The sequence below is a fragment of the Balearica regulorum genome, chromosome 1, assembly GCF_011004875.1.
Source record: "Balearica regulorum gibbericeps isolate bBalReg1 chromosome 1, bBalReg1.pri, whole genome shotgun sequence".
Lineage (NCBI taxonomy): Eukaryota > Metazoa > Chordata > Aves > Gruiformes > Gruidae > Balearica > Balearica regulorum.
In genome coordinates, this window is record NC_046184.1 from 78,317,958 (window position 1) to 78,344,468 (window position 26,511).

A 26,511-nucleotide genomic window follows, 5' to 3' on the forward strand; every position below is an offset into this window, starting at 1 on the left:
TCTGAGGTTTTATACCCAGGGTGAGCTGGTTAAATCACTTTGAAGTGCCTACTTTAACTCTGATTTAAATAATCTGTTCTGATCTTGTTTTGCATTTGTACTTTGTAGAACTTTTCCTGGAAAGAAATATAGATTCTTCCTGGCTGGAACACTGAGGTTTTTGGGGTTTTTTTACTGATTAGGAAGCTACTCTATAAACATTTTTTATTTTACAAGTTACTTACATTAGTATCCTTTTTTGCCTTCAGTATTTGACTACTCATTTTTTATTGAACATTTCATATTCATTAGCTGCAAAACATTTTATAACTAGGACAAAAGAACTTGTATAAGTATTAAGGTACAAGTAATAAAAACTGTACTTTAAACTCAAATCCTTCTAAATGTGTTGAATGAAAAGAAAGTAAATTTATCAACATACTTGTGTATTTAACTCATTACAGGGGACATTACCCATAGTTAGTGAATTTTGGTTGTGTATGTCCCTCAGGCTTTCGTTAGGACATAGGTGATTTTCCTACCTTCTTGTTATTCATAGATCAAAAGAAAACAAAGCTTCCCAGCTTCTGTAGTTTCTCACCTTTGACTGGACAAGTCATTGAATTAACTCCAGGAAGAACCATGAATGAAGAGTATGTTTTGTTTCTGCAGGAAAGCTACTCCTGTCAAACCAGTTCTGTACTGCAGCACATTCTCAGCAGGCATTTCCACCTACTCAGTGGTTACACTTTCTTCAAAGTTTCAGAAGCAAATATATCCTTCTTTAATATTATAATTTAATTAAAAGTTTCACACTGTGATAGAGCCAAGGCCTGAATCTAATACTTTCAAATCCAAACTATTCATTCTTCTTTTTAATTCTTCATTTTAATCTCTTTTGCTTTCCAAGAATTTCTTCCACCATTCTTCATCCTTCTACCCATGTTTTCCCACTTGGATCCTTACGTTTCCATCACATTTTCAAAACACTCACGTGCACTAGCACTTACTATATGCTGTCTCACCTTTCCTTCTCTCAGGAAGCCTAGAGACCTATTTATTTCCAGGATTTATTCATCGGGATGATTTAGCATATGAATCATCCCACTGTCTTAACTCACCTGACAAGCCCTGAGGGGCAGTGCTGCACAAACAAGTCCAAGCGATCCTCAGCCTTTGAGGATGAACGTTCCCCCTTCTTGCTGTCCCTACGCCAAGTACACCCTCTGCTGCGCTCCTCTCAGCAACAGTCAAATACAAGAACACCTCCGCTACCACCGCAAAACCGAACAGAAGAAACACTTAAGTCCTGATAAGGCTATCGGGCCTTCTGCAGGGTCCGGCCTCTCCACCAGCATCTGTGACCCGCAACCACTACAGATCTTCAGTGCCTGGTGGCAGCAGTTTACAACTGCTGGTTTACTCCCAGTTTCCTGCAGCCCACGGGGCAGCCACCTCCTTCTCGGGATCCTTACGACTTTTCCACCTTTCACCTGGCTACACATCTCCATTACCGAACAGCCATGGTTCAAGACATTATTCAGATCTACCTATTAATTTTTTCTTACTCATTATAAGTTCCAGTATGCACCAAGTCACGCCTCCACCCAAGCACACTAAAGGCAGGGCAATTTGTCACTGGAGGACAAAAGGACGGAGGGAAATTAAGCATCTGGCAACATTACACAGTAGTTTCAGGCACAATTGAAAATAAAACCCTCCCAGTTCAGGGCTTTGGTCAAAAAGGTACCTTCAGAGCCTTACGCGCAGCCTGGCTGAGGAGACATACAGCAAGTCTGTCATTCCCCCAGAAGAACTATTTTGCCAGGGAAATGTTCTGACAAATGGCATTTCAGAACAAGCTTTGGGCACCACACTAGTGTAATACTCTGCACAACTGGATGAAACTAACATCCAGCCAAGACTTCTCGAAGAAGCATCATCCTTCCCTGAAGCAGCTTGATAAGGAGTCACACGAGTCATTATTTTGAAGCGCGATGTCAGATTTGCTATATTTTCTACATTAGACAAGCAGGACAATACAAGGGGATTTACGTTTTTGGATAGTATTTGTCCAAATGCTCACGTGATATTCCTGAAATAAAGCAATTCCTCTCGCCAAAACCCAGTGTCAGCAAAAATAGCAATTTCCTCCTTAGGCTGGGGAATAGGGGCTCACTTAACAGAAACACACAAAAGGAGAGACGCTGCCCAAATTACAACCCAGTGAGTCCCGTTTTATTGTTGAGGGGTAAACAGCACTCAGGGAAACCCCAGAATTTAACACGGTTAAAGTTTCTGCTAGCTGATTTCAAGAGAACTCAGAAAAACTCACAGCAGGTTTAACCTACTGAAACAGCTGAAAAGGATTTGGCCATTACAAAAACACACTAATATAAAACCAGCTGTAGGTACGCTCCTTCTGCATCCCAACAGATGACATGCCACAGGTTGGAGCATTGGGACTGTTTTAAATAACAGCACCCAGGCACAAAGAGCAGATAAAATCTGTGCATTAGCCACCTGAGCCCATATGGGATTGCCACTACTTTCATGAGTACTAAACTCAAGGAAAAGCTTTTACACCTGCTGTGCTGCTAGTGCCCAGCATGGCTGGATTACGGCTATGCTGACTATGTTGCATGCCCTGCACGCAAAAATTTAAGCCATAGCATTACACCTGATAACTTTCTGTTCATCTACAATTTCTACGAGCACCATTCCAAAAGCTCAGTGTTTTTCCTAAGTGTTTTTCCTTTTTTTTTTCCTAAGTGTTTTTCTTTGCCACAACACTTTATTTGGCCCCGTAACATTTTTACACTACAGTAACACTCAGAGATCCTATTCTATTAGAAAAAAAAGTACAAAGAAACAAGGAGGACTCATCACTTCTCTTTGTTTGCACAAGCTTTCATTATATGCAAGGCAAAAATAAAGAAGAGACAGCCCAGTCCTCCCCATGGAGATCACAGTAAGCACTGGCAGACAAACTGACGCACAAAGGTCAAAAGGAGAACTGGAGAGATTTCCCATGCCAATCCACATCACAAAGCCAGTAAAACTAAAATAAAAACTCATTCTGAGCTTTTAAGGAAGACTCAGAACTGGAGACTTTTGGGACCTTAGAAATGAGCTGAGGAAGGAGGAGCTGTTAATATAGGGCACATGGAAGAAACAAGAGAAGCATTGCCTATCAGTGTTCATAATTTCAAGCCCTGACCCTGCAAGGACTTCTGGACATTAATCCCTTTTAGAGCACACGTCCAATCCAGGATATACAAAAGTTCTGAATAAGGTAGAAACGGTTCCTCACATCAAAGACTTCTGTCTATGATCTCCATTGCTGCACATAAAAATGAATGATTCCTATTCATTAGCCTAGCCAGAAGAGTTTCCTGATGCGAAGGATTTTGGTTAAGGGAGCTGTCATACCACTCCGTTGCCTAAAGTCAATTGAATTTCAACTTCAAACTTTTATTTTGTAATGCGTAGGCTTTGCCAAAAGCTAAATAAAGATCTGTCACGCAGAACGTGCATTGATCAAGATGTAAATAAATAAGATAGCCAGAAAACTGAAGAAAAGCTCCACAATTTAAAAAATTAACTGACCACCAAGAGCCACAACATTATGTGCTTACTAGACCACGGCAAGCAGCGTGAAGTCATTTACTAGGAGAAGGGAGGCGTTGGACTCAGAAGAGGAAAAAATCTACAGAGATCATTTGAGAGCCATACGACCGCAAGCATTGGCAAGACTAACAAAAAATTTGGTTTGTATTCCAAAACATATGATACGTAGCTTATACTTAAAAAAAAAAAAAAATCCGCTTATGTGCGTGGTGCCTTCTGACCATTTTCCTCCAAGGGCATTTTAGACAATGGAGCAGACAGCTGCTCTCTCCGGTTCTCGGGGACTTCGGAAGGAAAAAGGACCCATCCCCGTGAGAGCAGCGCAGCCCAGCAGCACACAACAGGTTTCCAGGCCACCGCCGCCGGCTGCACAAGGCGAACCAGGAGACTGACCCAGCCCGCAGCCGTGGAGGAGCCGGGGAGCGGGGGGGGGGATCCGCGGCTCCCGCCGGGGGCCGCCCGACCCCGGAGCGCCGCGCCCGTCCCTCCGCTCTCCCTCCCGCCCAACCCGGCGTGGAGGCCCCGGCCACCGACTTACCGAGGCCGCTGATCTCCTGGCGAAGGCCGGCGCGGCTCCGTTCCTCCGCTATCGCCCGTAGCATCTGCTGCAGGGAGCGGTCCAGGTCGCCGTTGGCCTCCTCGTCCTTCGGCCCGGCGCGGCCGCTGCTCCTGGCAGAGGCCATGCTGCCGCTGCCGCCGCCGGCGATGATCTCATGTCAGGCCGCCCCGCGGAGGCGGCCGCCGGCACCCGGCGCTGCCGCCCCCCGCCGCCCGCCCGGTTCTCCCGGCAGCGACGGGCGGAGCCGAGGACCTCCCGGTGGTAACGACGAGAAAACTCTCCCCGCCCCTCTTCCTCCGGTTACTGGCGAGGGACGCGACCTCTCCCCGATTCACCCCTCAGAAAGTTTCCCGGGCGTCGTCGGCAGCCTCCCGGCACGCCGCGACCGTCTCCACGGGCACTGCCCAGCCGCTCACCGCCGCTTCCTGCTACAGCGTCCACGGGGGGGCGTGTCCAGCCGGCTCCTGGCCCCGCCCCCGCCCCGCCCCTAAGGGGCGGGGCGGGGGCGGGGCCAGGAGCCGGCTGGACACGCCCCCCCCGTGGCGGGTGCTTCGTTGTTTCCCAGCCAGGTTTTCTTGGCGATGATTAGATAGAAACCTAAAATATTTACTCGGCCCTTTTGCAATGCAAACCCGCTGGAGACCTGACTCCTTGCTGTGTAAATGCACCATCAGTTCCAGGGGTTCGGAAGGCCAAAAAAAAAAAAAAAAAAAAAAAACAACTTTCTCCGGGAGCTGTAAATCGAGTAAGAAAAACGTGTGGCGTGGGATGGTTGCGTGCCGCGTTCGGAGCGCGTAGCTGGTGTATCTGGTGCAGTCCATGCTCACTGCCGTCTTCAACCTGCGGACCAGCTCGAGGAAGTTGCTGGGTGCTCGTTGTGGAAGCCAGCAGGTTTCATCACCTCTGCACCTTGCTCAGGTTCATTCTTCATTAGTCTGGATAATTTTTACTGTAATACCATTACTATGGCATATAGCAATCGTCATAATGATGACATGCAGTATTATGTTCCAAGTGACATCATAAAGTTTAATTTATTAGCTATTTTAACCCAAAATCAGACCTCCCTAAGGTACATACTTGACTGTCCCATCCTTCTGCATCACCACTACGTGCACCCAGGTCCTTGAGCAAAAGCAGTCCCATGGACGGGTTTGCCTTTGCCTGAGGCAGGAGTAGCCCAGACCGTCTTCCCCAACATACTCTTCACGCGTACTATGGGGACTTCATCCTCTTCTACAGTATGTAAGAGTTTTGATTGGGCAGGGCCAGCCCAATTGGTAGACCCCCTAGAGTTAACCAACCAGGTGGCCTTTGCTAAATGTGTGTCCCAATGTGTGAGGGTCCCACCATCCATTGCTCTCAGTGTAGTCTTCAACGGCCCATTGTATCATTTCATTTTCCTGGAGGCTGGTGCATGACAGGGGATGTGATACACCCACTCAATGCCCAGGTGGCTCTTTGGCCCAGGTGTCTATGAGGTTGTTTTGGAAGTGAGTCCCATTGTCTGACTCACTTCTTTCTGGGGTGCCACGTCACCACAGGACTTGCTTTTCAAGGCCCAGGATACTGTTCCGAGTGGTGGCATGGGGCACGGGATGTGTTTCCAGCCATCCAATCGTTGCTTCCACCGTTGTAAGTACATAGCACTTGCCTTGGCAGGTTTGTGGGAGTGTGATGTAATCAATCTGCCAGGCCTCCCCATATTTATATTTCGGCCATCATCCCTCCATACCAGAGAGGCTTTAACCGCTTGGCTTGTTTGATTGCAGTGCCTGTTGCACATTTATGGGTGACCTGTGCAATAGTGTCCATGGTTAAGTCCACTCCTTGATCATGAGCCCATCTATATGTTGCATCTCTCGCTTGATGGCCTGGGGTGTCATGGGCCCACCGAGCTATAAATAATTCACCCTTGTGTTGCCAGTGCAGATCCACCTGAGCCACTTCAGTCTGATGGTTGTTTTGATGTTCCTCAGTGGCCCAGCTCTTGGGTACAAGGGCACCACGTGATGTACCAGCTTCTCTAGCCGGGCAGCAATATCTTGCCACAGTGGGGCAGCCCAGATGGGGTTGCCTCTGCGCTGCCAGTTGCTCTGCTTCCATTGCTGTAACCACCCCCACAGGGCATTGGCCACCACCCATGAGGCAGTACAGAGGTAGAGCATTGGCCACTTTTCTCTTTCAGCAATGTCTAAAGCCAGCTGGATGGCTTTCACTTCTGCAAACTGACTTGATTCACCTTCTCTTTCAGCAGCTTCTGCAGCTCATCATGTAGGACTCCATACAGCAGCCTTCCACCTCCGATGCTTTCCCACAATGCGACAGGACCCACCAGTGAACAGGGCATATGGCTTCTCATTTTCTGGCAGTTTATTATACAGTGGGGTCTCTGCAGCATGTGTCACCTCCTCTTCTGGTGATGCACCGAAATCTTTGCCTTCTGGCCAGTCCATGATCACTTCCAGAGTTCCTGGGTGACTGGGGTTTCCTTATTTGAGCCCGCTGTGTGATCAGTGCAACCCACTTACTCCACGTAGCATCAGTTGCATGGTGTGTAGAGGGGACCCTCCCTTTGAATATCCAGCCCAGCACTGCCAGTCGGGGTGCCAGGAGGAGCTGTGCTTCAGCACCAACCACCTCCGAAGCAGCTCAAACCCCTTCGTAGGCTGCTAATCTCTCTTTTTCAGTTGGAGTGTGGTGGGCCTTGGACCCTCTGTATCCCTGACTCCAAAACCACAGGGGTCAACCTCGACTCTCCCCTGCTGCTTTCTGCCAGAGTCTTCAGGTAGGGCCACTCTCCCCGGCTGCGGTGTAGAGCACATTTCTTACATCTGGTCCTGCCTGGACTGGCCCAAGGGCTACTGCATGAACTATCTCCTGTTTGATTTGTTCAAAGGCTTGCTGCTGCTTGGCACCCCATTTGAAATCATTCTTCTTCCATGTCACTTTATAAAGAGGGCTTACAATCATATTGCAATTTGGGATATGCATTCTCCAGAAAGCCACATGCCTAAGAAAGCTTGTGTTTCCTTTTTGTTAGGTGGTGGAGACATGGCTGCTATTTTGTTGATCACATCCATTGGGATCTGACAGCATACACCTTGCCATTTTATTCCTACAGACTGGATCTCCTGTGCCGGTCCCTTGACCTTACTTCGTTTTATGGCAAAACCGGCTTTCAGAAGGATTTGGACTATGCTCTTCCCTTTCTCAAAAACTTTTTCTGCTGTGTTGCCCCATACAGCGATGTCATCTATGTATTGCAGGTGTTCTGGAGCTTCACCCTGTTCCAGTGCAGTCTGTTATCAGACCATGGCAAATGGTGGGGCTGTGTTCCCACCCCTGGGGCAGTCGATTCCAGGTGTACTGGACGCCCCTCCAACTGAAACCAAACTGTGGCCTGCACTCTGCTGCCAAAGGGATTGAGAAAAACATTCACGATATCAATTGTGCATACCACTTGGCTGCCTTTCACTTCATTTCACATTGAAGTTCCAGCACATCTGGCACAGCAGTGCTCAGCAGCGGCATTATTTCCTTCAGGCCACAATAGTCTACTGTCAGCCTCCACTCTCCATTGGACTTCCACACTCGCCATATGGGGCTGTTAAAGGGTGAGTGCGTTCTGCTGATCACTCCCTGGCTCTCCAGCTGACAAATCAGCTTATGGATGGGAATCAGGGAGTCTCGGTTGGTGTGGTATTGCCTCCAGTGCACTGCTGTGGTAGCTATTGGCCCCTGTTCTGCAACTCTGAGCAACTCCACAACAGAAGGGTCCTCTGAGCGCCCAGGCAAGGTAGCTGGTTTATTTCCTCCATCTCCAAGGCAGCTATGCCAGAAGCCCACCTGTACCCTTTTGGGTCCTTGAAATACCCTCTCCGGAGGTAGTCTATGCCCAGGATGAACAGAGCCTCTGCCCAGTCACAGTGGAGTGCTTTTGCCACTCATTCCCAGTTAGGCTTACTTCAGCTTCCAGTACAGTTAGCTGTTGGGATCCCCCCGTCACTCCAAGAAATACAGATGGGTTCTGTCCCTTCATGGCTTGATGGCATTAGGGTACAATGTGCACTGGTGTCCACTAGAGCCTTATACTCCTGTGGATCTGATGTGCCAGGCCATCAGATCTACACAGTCCAATAAATGCGGTTGTCCCTTTCCTCCACCTGGCTGGAGGCAGGGCCCTCTAATCGTGGCCATAGTATTTGTTACTTCTTGTAAAAATGACTTAGAAGTCCCTTCAAGAGCATCATAAATACAATCAGGCCTTCCACTCTGGGGAACTGCCCACTGGAAACTGGAAAAGCATTTTTCCTGGAAGAATCCCTTTTTGTACTTGTTTTCCCTTGCAACTCACATACTCATGCCTGTAGGGTCAAGGTAGGTTTTCCATCCCACTTCCTCATGTCCTCTCTGTGGCCACACAGGTAAAACCACAGAGTGCGTCATGGTGTGTACTCTCTACAGCCTCGCTCTTGAGTGGAGGAACACTTACACCTAATAACTGAGATACTGGTCTGTACAGGTAGAGAGTAGGACTTATCCTCTTTGAGTTACTAGACCACTTTCTCCACAGCCAAGATGAGGGAGGAAGAAAGATTTTCTTCTTATCAACAGAGTCAGCTAGCCACTTCATCCACTGCTGGTGCCTTTCATCCTCCCAGTCCTTATATAAATAACTTACAAGTTATAGTATAACCTTATATAAATAGCTTGCTTCACTTTTGTGTAAGCATAGCAAAACTTCACTATTATCAACTAACTCAGAAGACATACTTCACAACATTAAGTCAGCTGGTTATTTACCATGAACATGACATTTTGTATTGGTTTAGATTTCCACTGTATGGAACACACATCCTAAGTTAAAAAGATGCATCCAGCCTATCCTCTGGCCCATAGGTTAACCATCCAATTGATCAATATGGCTATTTTGCATCAGGACACAAAGTGCATTATTATTCAAGAAAGCACAGGCATCTCATGTCAGGGCACCATACAGGCTGGAAGCTCCCTGGGGGCCAGGGAATTGAGGGAAGGTAGGCACTCCCAGGTCAGCAGGACCCCTGGGGGCCACAGCTCAGCACTACAGAGCCCAAGCAAGGCAACAGGGCAAATCAGAGCCGAGGTCAAAAGGTACCTCCACTGTGATGAGGCAGGTGGTCCATGGCCAAACTGAGAAGTCAGCCTGCAGGTCAGGGTCCAGAACCACAACCAGGCATAGAGACACACCTGCAGGCAACAGAACCAAACACCAACACCCCCTCATCACAGCTCAGGTAGAGCCTCAGCACTGAGGTTAAATAGAGTCCCCAGCCTGTGTGGGTGTGTGGAGGCCTGAGGTGAGGCTGGTCAGGGCCAGTACGGCCTATCAGTGCCCCCAGGGCCCTAACACCCATTACCCCTTTGCAAGATACAGGATTTGTGGTTAATTGAGTTCAGTGAGAGCATGCAGGTTAGGATAGGGCTCCTGACACCCATTAGAATGATAACATGGTACTAAAAGGCAGTGAGGAAGACATTTAGGAGCAATGTGTAAAGATAGAATACAATCCCCCTCTCCATCACGAGTGTGGCTAGACAGAGGGGTTTCTTGTTTTCAAATGTACCGTGGGATCTTTAAAAACCAAAATCAATTAGCATTTCAGATTTCTAACTGATCCTAAGGGTACTTAATCAATAGCCCCTTTAAGAAAACGGACTCTATCCCTCTATCTTCTGATCAAGAGCTGTGATCTACTAGGAGGTGCTAGTATTATACTAGAAGTATTTCCATGTACCCCTGACATGATAGCCGTATTGGGATCAAGAAGTAATCTACTGAGGAAAAATGCCTGATCCTGAGCTAGTACAGCATGGCGCAAGGTAAATGAGACCATGAGCTCCTCTGGCAGCAGAGAGATCCCTTCCTCCAGTCTCAAGTGTCATATCTTGGCAATGTCAGGAACAGCTTGGAGGCTAACGGTACAGGAGAGTCTTCTGCTGCTCTTCCCCTTTGTAAGCACGTGGGATAAGTAACTCTAAAGCATGCATTTACAGGGGCAGCATGTGACTGCAAACCTTCTTTCTCTCCAAGAAACAGAACTATCAGATTTAACAGTGGAAAAGGTGCTTAAGTCTTGTCATTGTATGTCCACACTTTCCATTGCTGTGTGAAAACTGAGATATTTTACTAGCAAAATGCTGCTTCGACTTCAAATTTCTCTCATGTGTCCAATTCAGCATAGGGGCCTTCCATAGAAAGTACTCTTGTTTATATCCCTGTAATGGGAAATCAGTATATAGTTGTAAACAGCATTCAGCAGGTGTCTGATTGTTAGCTTCTTGGTGTTAGAAGTTGTCATGAAACTGAAATAGGAAGAATCCTCAGTTGTTTTTCTTCTCATAGGCCTCCCTGGCCAAGCACACCTCCTAGTAGATTTGGTAGCAACTAATAGTGATATTCTGCAGTGCATGTTAATAAGACCACATAGTGTGTGAATATCTAACAATGAAAATGAGTTTGTAAGCTAGCAGATATGGGTTTACTTAATGCATTTGAATGTATTTCTAATGGATGAGTCCTTCACTATATATGTCTTAAGGTACTGACCCTGTCAGAGCTTGTCTAGCTTTTATAGCCTGTCAGATCAGTGTTACTTATGTGCTTCAAATTTTGTATGTGCATAAACCTTTGCAGGAATAGACTTTGCAATTCTGAAGCTTTGAAAGTCCTATTCAACCCATTACAAACATGTAAAGTACCTTCATTTTTAATGTCTTTCTTTAGCAATAATAATGAATTTGGATTTATAACAGCTACATGTGGCGACTGAATGTTATATTCATTTTAAAGATACAGGACATGAAATGCAGTTTTGTGGTGAAGAGATTATGCAATTTGCTTAAAAATACTAATCATATTTTAGTTATAAATTGGGATATCTCTCTCTTCAACAGTCTGCTGCCTTCTGCTGAAGGCATGCTCATTGATTAGTGGGCCACCCAGAGAGTTTACATGCAAAAATTAATTCTGCAATTTTTACTTATTTGCCTTCCTAACTGCATTAAGGCATTTTGACTTAGGACAGAGGAGTTTTGGGCCTCCCATTATAAATTGTGTTAAACTGGTCAGCTTGACAGGTAATTCAAAGTTACTTCTGGAATTTTCCAGTGTCTAGCACAGTTTAATCTGTTTCCAAGATTTGAAACCAGGACAAGGTTTACTGAGAGTTAATTTTTTTCTAGTAGCCGGTATAGTGCAGTGTTTTGGATTTAGTATGAGAATAATGTTGATAACACACTGATGTCTTTAGTTGTTGCCAGGCAGTTGTAGTGTCTACACCAAGTCAAGGAGTTTTCAGCATCCCATGCCCTGCCAGTTGCACAAGAAGCTGGGAGAGCACAGCCAGGACAGCTGATCCAGACTGGCCAAAGGGATATTCCCTATCATATAATGTCATGTTCCCTATATAGCTGGGGAATCATGGAATAGTTTGGATTGAAAGGGACCTTTGCAGGGGAGTTGAACTAGAGGACCTTTAATGAGCAGGGACATCCTCAACTAGATGGGCTTGTCCAGGAGCTCACTGTCTCTGTGACATGGTCTTTAGATAGTTGAGGATTGCAGCTTTATCTCCTTTTAGCCTGCCTCTTCTCCAGGATAAGAAAACCCAACATCCTTAGCCCTTTCTTATATATCTGTGCCCCAATTCCCCAGTGTCCTGGTTTCAGTTGATAGGGTTAACTTTCTTCTTAGTAGCTAGTATGGGGCTATGTTTTGGATTTGTGCTGGAAGCAGTGTTGATAATATAGAGATGTTTTTGTTCTGTGGACCTATTGTTGAGCAGTGTGTTTACATGGGGCCAAGGCCTTTCCTGCTTCTTGCACTGCCCTGCCAGCGGGATGGCTGGGGGTGCACAAGAAGTTGGGAGGAGACACAGACAGGACAGGTGACCCAAACTGACCAAAGGGATATTCCATACCATTTGATGTCACGCTCACTTTATAAGAGGCTTGGGGAAGAGGAGGGATGGGGTGGGGCAGCAGCATTTGGAGTGATGGCGTTTGTCTTCCCAAGTAACCGTTACACGTGACAGAGCCCTGCTTTCCTGGAGATGGCTGAACACCTGCCTGCCCATGGGAAGTGGGGAATGAATTCCTTGCTTTGCTTGTGTGCGTGGCTTTTGCTTTACCTATTAAACCGTCTTTATCTCAGCCCACAAGTTTTCTCACTTTAGCTTTTTCAATTCTCTCTCCCATCCCGATGGGGGGAGTGAGCGAGTGAGTGGCTGCGTGGTGCTCAGCTGCCAGCTGGGGTCAAACCATGACACCCAGCCAAATTGGCAAAGCTCCACTGGCCTTTCTCCAGTTTGTCAGTCTTTTTTAGTGGGGTGCATCAAAGTGCAGAAACAATATTTAATCTGGGTGTGGCCTCACAGGTGTTAAATAGATGCAAGTAAACACTTCCTTCAGTTTGTCTGTACTGTGATGAGAGACGGCAAGATTCTCTCTTCATGACAGCATTTCCTATACCAAGTGAACAAACTTAGAGACAAGCCTAAGCTAATTGGTGGATCTTAGAGCAAGATGAAAAGAGAATCCAGACTTCCTGAGGAGCAAAATATTAACAGGGAATAGTAGTAGTCTGTCCCTGCTGGTGTTTGAGATGTGTACTTCCACATAAATAGCTGTAGTGGTTTTGCCTCAGCCAGCAACTAAGCACCACGCAGCTGCTTGTTCACTCTCCCCCAGTGGAATGAGGGAGAGAATCAGAAGGGTAAAATTGAGAACTCATGGGCTGAGATGAAGACAGTTAAATAGTAAATTAAAAGCTGCGTATGCAAGCAAAGTGAAAAAGGAATTCATTCACCACTTCACATCGGCAGGCAGGTGTTCAGCCTTCTCCAGGAACGCAGGGCTCCATCACATGTGTAACAGTTGCTTGGGAAGACAAATGCCATCACTACAAATGTCCATCCCCCTCCTTCTTCCCCCAGCTTTATATGCTGAGCATGAGGTCATAAGGTATGAAATATCTCTTTAGTCGGTTGGGGTCAGCTGTCCTGGCTGTGGCCCCTCCCAGCTTCTTGTGCACCACCAGTCTACTCACTGGCCAGGGCGGTGTGTCCTGGCAGAAAAGGCCTTGGTTCTGTGTGAGCACTGCTCAACAATAACAAACATCCCTGTGTTATCAACATTGTTTTCAGCACAAATCCAAAACATAGCCTCATACTAGCTACTATGAAGAAAATTAACTATCCCAGCCAAAACCAGCACAATAGCTTAGTCTATGTTGGGTCACAAGTTACAGAAGACCTTCCTTAACCAGGATTATGTTCTACCCATCATTTTGAAACAAAAAAATTTGAAAAGTTTCACTCTGCATTTCCCCTTTACCTCAAACTTCCTAAGCGAGCTTGCGAGGCATTTGATGCAGTCAGTCTTGATGGGTACTGTGAAGTCTGCCTTCTTTACAGTCATAGAATCACACTTTTGAAGGGTGCGCTTGCAGCCCAGGATACGATTGGCCTTCTGGGCTGCAAGTGCACATAGCTGGCTCATGTTGAGCTTTTCATCAACCAACACCCCCAAGGCCTTCTCAGGGCTGCTCTCAATCCATTCTCTGCCCAGCCTGTATTTGTGCTTGGGATGGTAGCCAGGAGGCAGATTCTCTGCTCAGAAAAAGAGTGGGTGTTGGATTGTTTTATTTTCCTTTTGCATGTGGTAAGCAATGCCATTTGTGTGTTCCCAGTGTTCCTCCTCTTGTGGGGAGGAGTGAGTGGTGCTTAGCTGCCAGCTGGGGCTAAACTACGACAGCCTACTATTAAAGCCTCTGAAAATTCTATCTATAGAATCTTACAAGATTTTTTTCAGTTAACACTATTCTTTATAGCTGTTCCTCTTAAGTACTCTGCTGTGCATTCAGGTCTCGTATTTCTGACGTTAGAGGTGTTCTACCTGTTCAGCTTTCTTTTCCTTCCCCATTTCTTTGTACTATTCTTGTCATCCCTGTCACTACTTTCATCAGTTAATTGCCATGGGATATGCTGAATGGAAGCCAGAGATGCTCAGTCTTGCACTGTAGGAGTAGAAACATATGTCTGAACTTGTATGAATAGTTTTCAGTCCAGCCTGATCCCTCCCTTCTGCAGGAAAAAACACCAAGACTTCTGCAACTGAGCCTTTTATCCTAGGTTGTTCCTGCGCAGTTCCTGAGAGTGCAGTTACCTGAATAGGATTGAGATGTGAACCGTAGCCTTTGTGATAACAGGCTCTTTGGTTTTATAAGCCACTTGCACAGAATCTGTGTTTCATTGTTTTCCTTGAACTGTTCTTATATTGTATCTGGAAAAACCTCACCATTTACAAACCCAGCCCAAGCCCTCTATTGGCTCAGCAAATTTGAAGTCCAAGGAAGAATTAATAAAATTTTTTGATTACATAGCCAAGCTCTTGACCAAGAGGAAATTGGGCAGTCCTTTAGGTAAACACAAGCCCCTTGCAGGAAGGAAGCCAGTGTGGGTATGGCTTTACATGCATGGTACAGGATTTTGCTGGAATAAGAAATGAACTGCCTGGGAAGTTGTCTCAGACAGCAGAGGTAATATGGAGTTTGCACAGGCCAGGCGTCTGTTGAGAAGTCTGTCCAAAGCAGTGACATATTTAGCATCGCTTTTCACTGGAATGTAACTAGATGCTAATATATTGCCAAGGCCCTTGAAGTGTTTCTCTTCTGCTATCTATGTCTTGTCTCTATGAACCTGTGTTTTTCAACCTACGTATCTATTTGCAAGCTTTGAGTGCGTAAGCATTAACAGATAAGGAATGTTGCCCACCTCCAAGGGACATGGGATTTCCGAACTGTGAATGTGTAAGAGTGCTCAAATATTACCTACATCCTGTGAGATGACAAGTCTGGTTCAAGAGAACTGGGTGGTGAGTCTGCAGTGGTTCAGCGAGATGAGTCAGAGTTGTGGACTGGCCTTGTGTAACACCAAGTTGCACCAATCTGGTGGCAGCTGCTGCTGGGATCTTGTGTTTGCCGTCCCGTTTGGATGATGCTGAAGGCTTATGCAAGGTCTGTTTGTAACCACAAAGAACAGGTTGCAGCTTGCATAAGGAGAACGTTAAATCCTAACAGACAGCAATAGAAGGTATAAAAGAAATTACTTGTTCAGATTTAAAGGATGTAGTGATTAACTTCTTAATTCTCTTGGGAAAAGATGTCTGATAACCTTCCAAAAATAAACTGTGTTTTCAGCGGTAATATCTAAATGATATTGAAATTTGGAAATGAGATTTTAAAGGCCTGAATTTTTGTGTACTCTTCTAGAAATCTAGGGGCAAAATCAAATTTGAGAATGAGTAACAATTGTATGAAAGCAACTAGTAATGGTTGCATCTTTTATTTTTAGCAATCTGTAACAGACAGGGTATTAAGCTTACAATTTTTTTGTAATAGAACTGTATTTTTATTTTGCTTTTTAATGTTATATTATACTATGTTGTATAGTTAGTGTTTCAGTATTAATTTTAATGAATATTTTAAATAATGAGCAAAATAAGAAAGAACCTGTGGAAAGAAAAAGAAATTGTAGTCTCCAGAAGATTTGCTTTTATAGGCTGAGCTGCTCTAATAAATTGCATAAGCAGCAGCTCTAGATAAAGAACTCTGTATGGTGAGTTTTCATTGGATTCATAGTTACTTAAGCAAACATTCGGAGTGGGTCAATTACATTCAAGACAATTTAGGTAATTTTCAACACTTTGCCTCTAGGACAAAGGTTTTCTCCACAGATCACTTAGGAGAACTCTGCTCAGACCCTCTTCCTTCACTGACATCTAATCAGAGCATTTCTTTACCTTTGCAAAATATTCTGGTATTTATATAATACATGAATTAGGGCAATCAGGTTTCGAATGAGAGGAATTCTCTCCTGCTTAGAAAAAACAATTATACTGTCAGGAAGATCTTGGGTGAAATTTGTGACTGAATGAAGTTTCTGAAAGGAAGATGCCAGTGGCTGTCAGTGAGGTCAGGAATTCATCTTGTGATTTTTTTTTAAACTTAATAGTTTTTCTCTATGCCTGTGTAGAATACAGTTAGTAAATGTCTCTTACAAAGGCATCAAGGTAATTGTGTGCAAGGAAGTCAATCTCTAATATTGTGATGGAGAAGTTGTGTTCAAGTTGTAAAGCAAAACAAAGAAGGTGAAGGCTTAAGGTACTATTAATGCTTAAAGGAAAGTATATGAAATGTTGCATTCTTCTCTCAGAGTCAAAACATAATGCTCTTTATTGTGATCAGATGTGAGGGGAAGGAAACCTGTGAAAACAGGAATTTTATTTTGAAGATGGGTCTCCAACTGTTACGGTATGTTGGTGACTTTGAGTATCTTATTCATGATGACATTATGCATTTTTTCCACACTAGTGCAAGGTTGGATGCTAAGGTATTAAGCCCACTCAGTTGTCTCCATGAGATCTTCCTTTTCCACCAGTGCTAATTCTTCACAAGTGATGAACTGAGAAAATGCAATTAGCTAGGGTAGCTATAGCCCTCACCTGTGAAAATGGTCTCAATTGTTTAGTAGCTTGTAAAGTATTTATTAGTGCCCAAAGTGATTATTACTTCTGAGAACTCTTAGCTATACTCCTTTCAATAAATGTTTTCATAAACTATGGAATCTGCTATTCTTGCAGAAAATTGCAGAAATTATACCCGTATGTATTTCTTAAATTGGTACCCATCTAGTGAGTTCACAACAATGATTTATGATCACTTCAAATCATCCCAATTCTTGTTAATCTGATCTTTAATTACAAACAATTACCTCCTAAGTTTCAAACTATATATTTTGATAGTCACACATTGTACTTTTAGTGTATTATACAGTAAGTTTTATATACAGCAATGCCTGGAAAGTTATGCCTTGTATTTGAATCAACAGTACCTGAGAAAATGAACATACATTTAATAAAATTAAGCTCATCCTTACAAGATGAAACACAAGAAAATAGATAAATAAGACTTAAATCCTAGTAAGGCCTGTATATTTCAAGAAGCCTTGGACCTTACTAATCCAAGCAGAGTACACACCTGCAAAAAGCTGGTCTTTAGTAAACAGAAAGCTTAACAGAGTGAGAAAGGAAACTGCATCAGAGGGAAGGACAGTGACTTTTGAGGTCAGGGAAAGCCCAGAACGGAGAACTTGCTTTGTCGGAAAGCCAGTACCTAGCCTTCCAGACCAGTACCTTTGACAAATGAGCCTAACAACACCACGTACTAGTTTTTAAATTCTTGCCAAGCCTTTAGCTGGTATAATTCTGGCTTTTTACATGGACACAGGAACTGTTATGTCACTTAAACTATCATATTAGTCTGGATTATGTTAGACCAATTTTGCCTTAGTGATTGGCACTAAATACATAAGGCGTGAAAGAGCAAGAAGCTTTATGCTGGCCTCAGTGGCACAAACTGCCTATCAGTTTGGCTTATTCTGAGGCAGAAAGATAACTTATTTTGATGGAAAAAAAATATCTGAAATTCTAGTAATGGCTATAAAAGAAACCTAGGCTAAAAGTTAAGTCAGCCTTTTTGAAGACCACCTGCATATAGTAAAAAGAATCTGAAGAGTAGTAGGTGTATTTCAGCACAGACCTTTGTTATTTACACAGGTGTAATTAGTGACAACACAGGACATAAGCTTTATGAAGAGCTAGAACAGTGGACTGGGAAGCAAAAATTATAATGACTCTTGCATTTTGTCACTGACATACCACATGTCTGCACAAATCATAATGACATCTGTGTTTAGTGCTACCCACCCTTTTTTTGAGCTCTGGGTTCCCCATCCATGCAAATGTGTGGTGTTACAAATCCAATACTTCATTAACAGTTGCTGTTCGAAATTCTCAGCAGAAGCAGGCTACTGAGAGAAAGGAAATATTAAAAATAATTCTGAACTTTGCAGAAGCAAACAGTCAATGTCAATTCAACTAGATTTGCATGACCTGTTCTCACCTGTTAACTTTTCCTAGGCTATTGAGCTGAACAGATCTAAGCTAAGTTCCTAGCATTTCCTATCAGCCTGCTATTTACAACTGGGGGCAACACTAAGCTCAGATTTTCTGAAACAGCTTATCTTTAAGTGCATGCTGCATATGTAGCCAAACTTCTCGGTGGAGTTGGAGTGGAACTAATGCTTTCAGGATCTATTAAAATGTCCAGTTTTCAACATTTTCACATTCAATAAATGTCCAGGCTGCTAAAAAATGCTATCCTCAGTCACAAAAGGTAGAGTAATGAAATTAATGGCTGGCTTATATCTTTGTCACCTTTCTTTGTCTACTGATGTCCCAGAGGAACCTATAGGAAAGTGTTTTTAAATATCAAGATAAAATCTTTGGTTTCATTTCTTCGTGTCACTCCCTGTGCTTCTCTCAAGCCATCACTGAAATCATCTTCCTTACGGTCTCTATTTTACTTTTTTTACACTGGCCTCTTACTCTTTGGTAATATTGCTCCCACTTTTGAAAGCCACATGCTTCCAGCTCCTCAGACCTCACATCTTCTATCAGTGCATCATTTCTTTCTTTCCAAGACGCTGTTCTTTTCTTACTCCCTCTTCTTGAATGTGACTCTGTTGGGTCCCTTTGCCCTAGGGCCCCTATTTGGCTTACACTTCCCCAGGTGCTGAACTTTAATCATCAAGTACTAAACAATGAACAGGCTAAAGGGACAAATTTTGAGTAACGTTGGCTTATTTCATCTATTTATGGTGCACGTGAGTGTGGTCATCTGGTTGCTAAATGTGTTCACCACAAGGATGGTTTGATGGGAAGGATAAAGGCTAAAACTGGAGGTATAAATAACTGATATCTGCTGAACAAGCAGGGAACTTGCTGCTCTTATTTTTTCACCTTGCTAGTTCTATAGACATAGGATTAGCAACATACAGAGGTTTAAGGACAAAATGGGCCAATAGTTCATCTCATTCAATTGTCTGTATGTCACAGGCCATTATCCTTCATGCAATAAACCCTGCGCTAAGCTCAATAAAACCAAAGGAGGATGTTAAGAATTTCAGTAGACTTTTTAAAAGCATAAGTCTGGAATATATAATGTCTTATCCAAGGGTCCACCAATCTGAACTGTAGTGAAATTAGTTTAGTCTTCCATTTTTCTACAAGCATGTTGGTAGTTTACATAAACCAGAAGTTATTTGAAATATAGTAGAGCTCTCTGTGTCTGGACATCGTGGTTTTACTTCTGAAGGGTGTTATGTGTATGTTCCTACATCATGTAGACATTGTCTCCTGTTAAAGGCAATTTATATATATGTATGAATCTTAACTGGCCTTGTAGCCTCCTTTCACAATGCATAAAGAATTCCCCAAATGGTATTTTGAAGGGATTGTGTGTCTTAGAAGTAAAAGTTTCTTTACTGTTTGTAGTCAAGCTTATTCTCTGCTGTAAGGGATCTGGGTCACACCAGGAGTAAAGAGTCAAGAGGTGAAGAACTGAGGTGTCTAGTGCTCTTTCTGTGTTAGGTTGTTCACGGGCCAGCTGTATACTCCCACACTTTTCTAGGGAATGCTGGGCTTAAATGAGTTACCCTATTCTAGGAATTATGTGCTGTGATTATTTTGCCAGGGTTAATAGCAAAAGCAAATAACTACAAGTTACTTATCATCAGAGGTGAGATGCCCTGCTTTCCCACAGCCATGACTGTTGTGAAACTTTTAGCAGTTTGTGCCCATCTCAGCTTGCTACTAGTGCTGAGGAGTGAGGCTGATGTCAGACTAAAGCACTCAGAAGAGGAAGAGATGGTTTACATCATCAGTGGAGTTTAAGGCCATTCATGGCTTCTGGGTTTCCCCCAGCACAGCACTCCTTTATGTAGTGGTGTTCTTCCTTAGCCAAGTATTTTGGATTAAAAAAAGTGCTCCCCAGATGAGATTAAAAGGTAGAGACATCTGTTAGATTTAGGGGAGCTTATTATGTGCTTACCTCAGGTAGAAGGCTATGGGATTTCTTTTCCTGATGCTGTGTAATGGAAAAACAGGCAGTTAAGGAGCTTCAGGAGCAGAGATGCCTCTTTCCACTGGAAAAAAAGGCTTCTCTTAGCATATTTAACATAAATAAGCTGAAGAACATAAATTTGAATTTCACAGTTCTAATTACTTGTAGAACATTGAGTGATTACTTGATGCCATGAATTCAGGCAGAAACTTTTCCCTCTTGACACATGAATTTGATTCCCAAGGCCAAAAGCAACAGTATATTTCAAATGTCTCTTTCACAGATGTCTTTTTTCAATCCACCCAAAGTGTGGTTGTCAGCCTCTCTCCTGGAAAATCCTTTATCTAGTAAGTGTTGCATGTCAGGAGTGCCAAGGGGTGCCGCTATGGCTGCTTTGGCTCTAAGACTTTACTGTGTGTACCAACTCTTATGTCTAGTCCTAGCTGCTTACAGGGACTGCTGTTTTATGAATGTCAGATGCCAAAAGCACAAAAGTATTTCCTGCGTCTTACTAGCTCTTTGTGGAAACATTAAGGGAGAAAAGTAATTTCCTGTCAGGAAGAGCTAATGTCTCTAAGTGCAAGCATTAAGTCCCTGCAGAATGCTGGTTTCACATGCTGTATCTACTTGCCAGATTCAATCAAGTAAATGGAAAGACTTGGTAGGTAATTAGCTAGTGCTTCATTGTCTGTTCATGGACGCTTGGCTGTATATTAGCTCTGACAAATGCTTTCATTCAACACTGTAATTGATAACTGCCAGAGTTTCTCTTAATGAGCTGGTTTGATGTCCTGCTTTATTATAGTGGCTTGCTTGCACCTTTGCAGATAAGCTTGGGTCAGGACTCCCATTGTAAAGCCCATATGTTCAGAGCTGTAAACACTGCTCTAAGTGTTTGCAATAGGTAGAAAGGGACAAGACCGTATTCATTTGTTGGGCAGTATGAAAAGAATAAGGGTAATATTTTTAAATTAAGTGAAAAATGTCATGTATATAGCTTTGAATGCTCCAGTCTCCCATGCAACATCTAGAGGCTCTAAATTATGCTGAGTCTAATTATTATGCATGCACAAAGGAAGAGATAGTCCGTCCCCATCCTGAAGAGATTAAACAGACTTGTTATTTCTTATGCATAAAGCTTTAGAAATTAGATGTTAGAAGTATTTCAAAAATCAGACATGGCTGCAATCAAGGTCAAGAAATTGCTATAACAAAAGCATCCTAAAGTGTCAGGTCTTTGCTACAACTTGAATGTCACCTGACAGTTCATCCACAAAAATCTGCCTGCTATTTAGCTGGTTGCAAGCCTCGGTCTCATTTCTTTTGTTTTTTTCCTGTTCTCCAACGTTTTTGTTAAACCTCGACGAATCCTGCAACCCATGAGAGAAAAGAAACTTGTTTACAGCTCAGTCTTCTTACTCTTGAAATGTTTTACTACATCTCTACTAGCAAACCAAGCACGCGTGAACCTGAACCATGGCACACAACTCTTCCATAGTGGTAAGAGTCACCAGTGCAGCTTTGGTCTGGGGAAACGATTCCCAGCTGTGGTTTGGGGGCTTGCACAGGCCAGTGACTTATGGTGACACCATACTGTGCCCTAGAGGATTAGGGAGTTTAGCTGTCTGGATGTTGGTTGCGCTAGCTTGTCCTGGGGACAGAAAAGGGTCTCTGTCCTATTTTTTATATGCTCTCTGAAGCTGCAGAAGAGTTCAGAAAGAATTTGGGGGACAAATAAGCTTGGTAGGGAAAGTTCAAACTAGTGAGCAATAAGACCTACTGAACATGTTTCCCAAGGCTCTTCACTGAAATGTGTTCAATCAGGAAAACATCAGGGGATCACATCTTCAGGCTGGGGAACTTGCTGTAGTTTAATTTAAGCACCATGTACCACTTCCTCAAATGTTAAAGAGGGATAATAAAAATGTAAACAGACTTAACAGCACACAAAGGAACAATATGACTAAGCAGAGCCTTGAAAAGAGGCACAGAGCTGACAAGGCATAAATAAAAATGCTGAGAAGCTGCTTGAGAGCTGTCAGAGCCCTGGGGCTTTGGGTGCCTGGGCTCACGGCCAGCCCAGAGTTGATGTAACTGGTAGGCTTGAAAGAAAGATAAGGAGCCTCAGCAGAGGCTACCCTGAACATCTGTGCTGAGAAGCCTCAGTGGGGACTCTTCACACTACTTCTGGGAGCTGCTTTCAAGCTGAGGCTCACACCTTCAATAGCTTGAGCTTTGCTGCAGCCGTACCTGTGCCTGGTAATGTACCCTGCTGATCTGGACACTGGCCTAGACATGTGGTCTTGACTTTTCAGCTTGTTGCCACAAACTTCCCTGATGCTCTGGGTTAGGGACTGCCCCTGGGCACCCCCAGGTATCTGCTCTGCTCCCTGGCTGAGGGTGGTGGGACAGGCTCTAGCTGGTGAGGACCATGCACTGCCAGCCCCATGGGGATCCCCTGCAGCTCATGGCTCTCCTCTGGCAGAGCAGCCAGCTGTTACAGCACCCTGACAAGAGCTACTTTTGGTAGTCATTCATCAGTGTGTGACCTTGGAGAGGTTTTCAGTCATGAGGAACATATGCCAATACAAAGAAATTTGATACAATGTTCCCTTAGACCTCAGGAGTACAAGGGTCTGATGTCATTGCAACAAGTCTCATTATCTTGCATTATAATAGCTATTATTGCATGTGGTGTATATAAGACTCAAATATTGCTGGTTAGATAATGACAGCAGATTGTCACACTAAAGTTGATTTTGGGGTTTTTTGACATTAAAATACATCAGCCTGAAAGTAGGACACTTTGTTTTGGAACTAGCATTGGTGTAGAGGAATGTGGGTCTGCTGGTCAAATGGTCCAGCACCAAGGGGGTGCCATGACAGTGTGGGATAATAAAAATATTTGTTCCCAATTCATAGCAGGTTTTGGTTTCAAGTTAAATATATTCCTTTTAATTATCATGAGATTTCAAAATTATATATATAGCTGCACTGGACTGTTTGGGACAGCCGACATTTCACAGAAACTCCCTTATTTCTTTCTTCCTCCTCTTTCTCAGGAAGAGGGAAAATCAACAAACCAACTTTCTGTCAGAGAACCATTCAACATTTTCCTGCCATGGTGATAGCTCCATCAGATGGCTTTTGGCACATTCTGAATGTGCACCTAAGATTAAGGAGCACTCTGAAAACAGGTCTCCATCTCAGTTTGTTATTTTTACCAGAATAATGGTAATTATTATTCTCAGATTCTTTTTGTGCTAAGAAATACAAACTCTTCCTCAAAGAAGATAAGATCCAGCCATAAAACAAGAGAAAATGAACACATATAGATGAAAAGAGCACAGCAAAAACAACACAGTAGCATGGACGCTACAGAAACCTTTACAATGCATTCAAAAGTGTCTATACTAGAATTTGCAGATGCTATCAGGTAGCCTCTGGTCATAGCATAGGCTGAAAAACAAACATTCAGGGCAGATGAATTCAGATTGTTCCTCATTAAATCTGCAGAAACTCTACCTTCCACACAACCTTACCTGATGCTGACACTTGTTGCAGCAATAGATAATTTTCTAGTCCTCAAAGGTATTATTGGCTACCCCACAGCTTATGCTGTTCTGCTGGGCATTTCATGATTGCTACTTTGCATCACAGCAAGGTAATGAGACTCTGAAATCCATACCTTGCAAAGATAAAAAATACTTTGGCAAGATAGGAACGTAGGAAATCTGGATTCTGCTTCTGGTTGCGCCACTGACATCTTGGTCAGTCCTGAATGAGTCAGTTTAGACCAGTGTGTCTCTGTTCCCTGTCCAACCTCTTCTGTGTCAAACTTGTATAGACAGTAAGTAGTGATTTTTTTTTTTTTTTTCCACCCTCCCCTTCAGGGGACTCATCTGTGTACGGGACCTAGCGTAGTGGATCCTTTAGCATGATGGATCCTTTAGGCAGTGCCATAACAGTAATACTAAAAAGGAGGAAGCTCCCTATTTAAACAGTGAATGATATATATACATGTGTGTGGAGGAACTTCAGTGTAAGATTTCCCACGCTTGTCCTACTAATATATCTGTAACTTGGTCTGGAAGGACAAATCTAGTGACAGAAAATAATTTAGCTTTTTGGCCCAGCAATAGAGTAGGACTTGGTTTCTTCCATTGCCAATATGAATGTGATTTGGAACTGGGCTGTCAAAAGCATATAAAAAAATAGCTTTATTTTATATTAGGTCTTTATGATCTGGTCAAAGTGACAAGTGATATTAATGGTATTAGGCAACTGCGTCCAGATGTCTCATCCCATTTCTAGAGTCAAGAATGGATCACACTAATGATATTTCCACTTGTTTCCAAAACAGTTGACAAGAGAAGTGTTGTTCTGAGGTAGAAGACCTTGGAGTTATTTATCTTTCATTAGTATCCACTCTTGTAATGAGGAAGACTTTAGAAACAGAAGAAATGAGCACAGTGCTTGTGATGTTAATTTTATTGAAATGTCTTAGGTACTCAGGAGCAATGCCGACTATTCAAATTTCCCATGCTGGCCCACTACCTAGCGCATAATATTTGAGAGCAAAGAAAATAGTAATAATTCTAGCGTGGTTATATTCAGTGTGGTAATGGAATTAACTTGTCCTAACAGGCCTGTGAAGATACAGCATCTTTAACCCATAGTATCTATTATAGTTAAGAAATCAAACCAGTCATAGGACTACTTTAAATGTGAGTTTAAACAACAGAATTTCATGTGACTCCTGAGTGCACAAAGTTCTGTAGATAGCAGAAATGGTCCTCAGCCCTTACCTTGTCAAATGTACATTGCTATAATCAACTAGGCCTAAGTAGAATGATGCTAGACATCGGCCTTTTAACAGTCATTGCAGTGTATTTGGTTATGTGCTTTGGAGTTTTAAATGAGTGATTGAACCTGTTGCAAATCCTAGAAGTTCAAGGGATAGAAAGAGACTAAGAGCAGGGCAGGTTGTTGACTGTGCAAATATGAAATTGGAAAAGATGAGTGACTTGAATCTGTCAATAGGATGACAGTAATTAGAATAAAGCAGCAGAAAAACCCACTGAAGGAGAACTCTGATCTTCAGTGTTTTTGAAAATCTGGTTAAATTTTGAAGGGCTTACTGAGACTTCTATTGATTCATAGACATAAGAACCTTTCTGCAGAGAAGTAAATGTCCTGTGTGCACAAATACGAAGTAACTGATTTTCTTTTCTTTAGTGAAATGGTACAGTAGATATGTTTTCCTTCATCTCTCTGCTCATACATTATACTCATGTATTTCATTACAGTAATGAAATAAATTAGAAAGATGCTAATAGCTGCCATTAGGTGAATCTGATGCAAAGATTATAGAAAGACTAACTCAAATCAAAGTACATGGATATACTAAGAGGCAAAAAGAAAAAATATGTCCTTCCCCATGGCAGACAGTTGCACACAGTAGAAGGTCTGCTGAAGACAGTGTTGTGTGGAAAACGTTAAGATACTTTATAGCAGAGTTTATATAAAATATCCTATGTAAATCAGCAGAATGCTTGGGAAAGTATTGATAAGAGCATGAGAACAGAGGAGCACATTTGATGTTCTTCCTGATCAAATAAATGGTTAATTTTTTCCTTTCACAGAGTTTTAGATACATTTTTGTGAATAAACACAATTCCTCAAAAAATATACATTCCTTATGACATCAATATTTGATTCAAATGGAAGCAAACCTGCAACTCTTGATTTTGGTTAATTTCTTCTATGTTGAGATAAACGTATGATGGTTTGTGAATTCCAAACAACTGAAAGAAACCATACATAACTTATCTCTGTGTATGTTTTTTCGTTATGGAAGATTGACAGAAAATAGCAACAAATCAAAATGGTTTTGTTACTTATTCTGCACTGGTTTAGTAATTATATAAGAATAGTGCTGAATCTGGCTTATAATTCTAGCTCCAAGAATTCCATATGTCTACACTGTATAATGTGTAGAATTATCACAAGCAGCTTGAAATAAACTAGTTCAGACTCGACAGCATTAGCAGGAAACTCTCCCTAGGCAAGCTCACCCAAACTTTATACTAGGTTGGAAGCTGCTCTGATACATGTTTGGCTAAATTTTTCAGCAAAACCTGTACAACTGAGAACTGTTCAGACTCGGACAGCATTTAGTTTGCTAAAAGGGACAATGGCTCTGCCATTTTCTTGTATTAGCTGCTTATAAAAAAACAGAGTTTACAACATGGTAACATTACCAAGAATTGAGATTAGGACTTGAGCAAACTTATTCTTTGGATAAGTACATTTTAAGGGGATAATTTTAATTTTT

General features: G+C 43.0%; 1 protein-coding gene across 2 annotated transcripts in view; it reads right to left on the reverse strand.

The window, feature by feature from the left end:
• Positions 1–4,615, reverse strand: part of KIAA0930 (KIAA0930 ortholog) — a 77,920-nt gene extending 73,305 nt beyond the window's left edge. Inside the window, exon 1 of one of the 2 annotated variants that reach the window (XM_075760226.1) lies at positions 4,148–4,615. In XM_075760226.1, the coding sequence (XP_075616341.1) occupies positions 4,148–4,292 (145 nt within the window). In that variant the 5' untranslated portion in view covers positions 4,293–4,615. The remainder of the gene's footprint in view (positions 1–4,147) is intronic. The other variant, XM_075760236.1, reaches the window with a different exon arrangement.
• Positions 4,616–26,511: the final 21,896 nt, after the last annotated feature.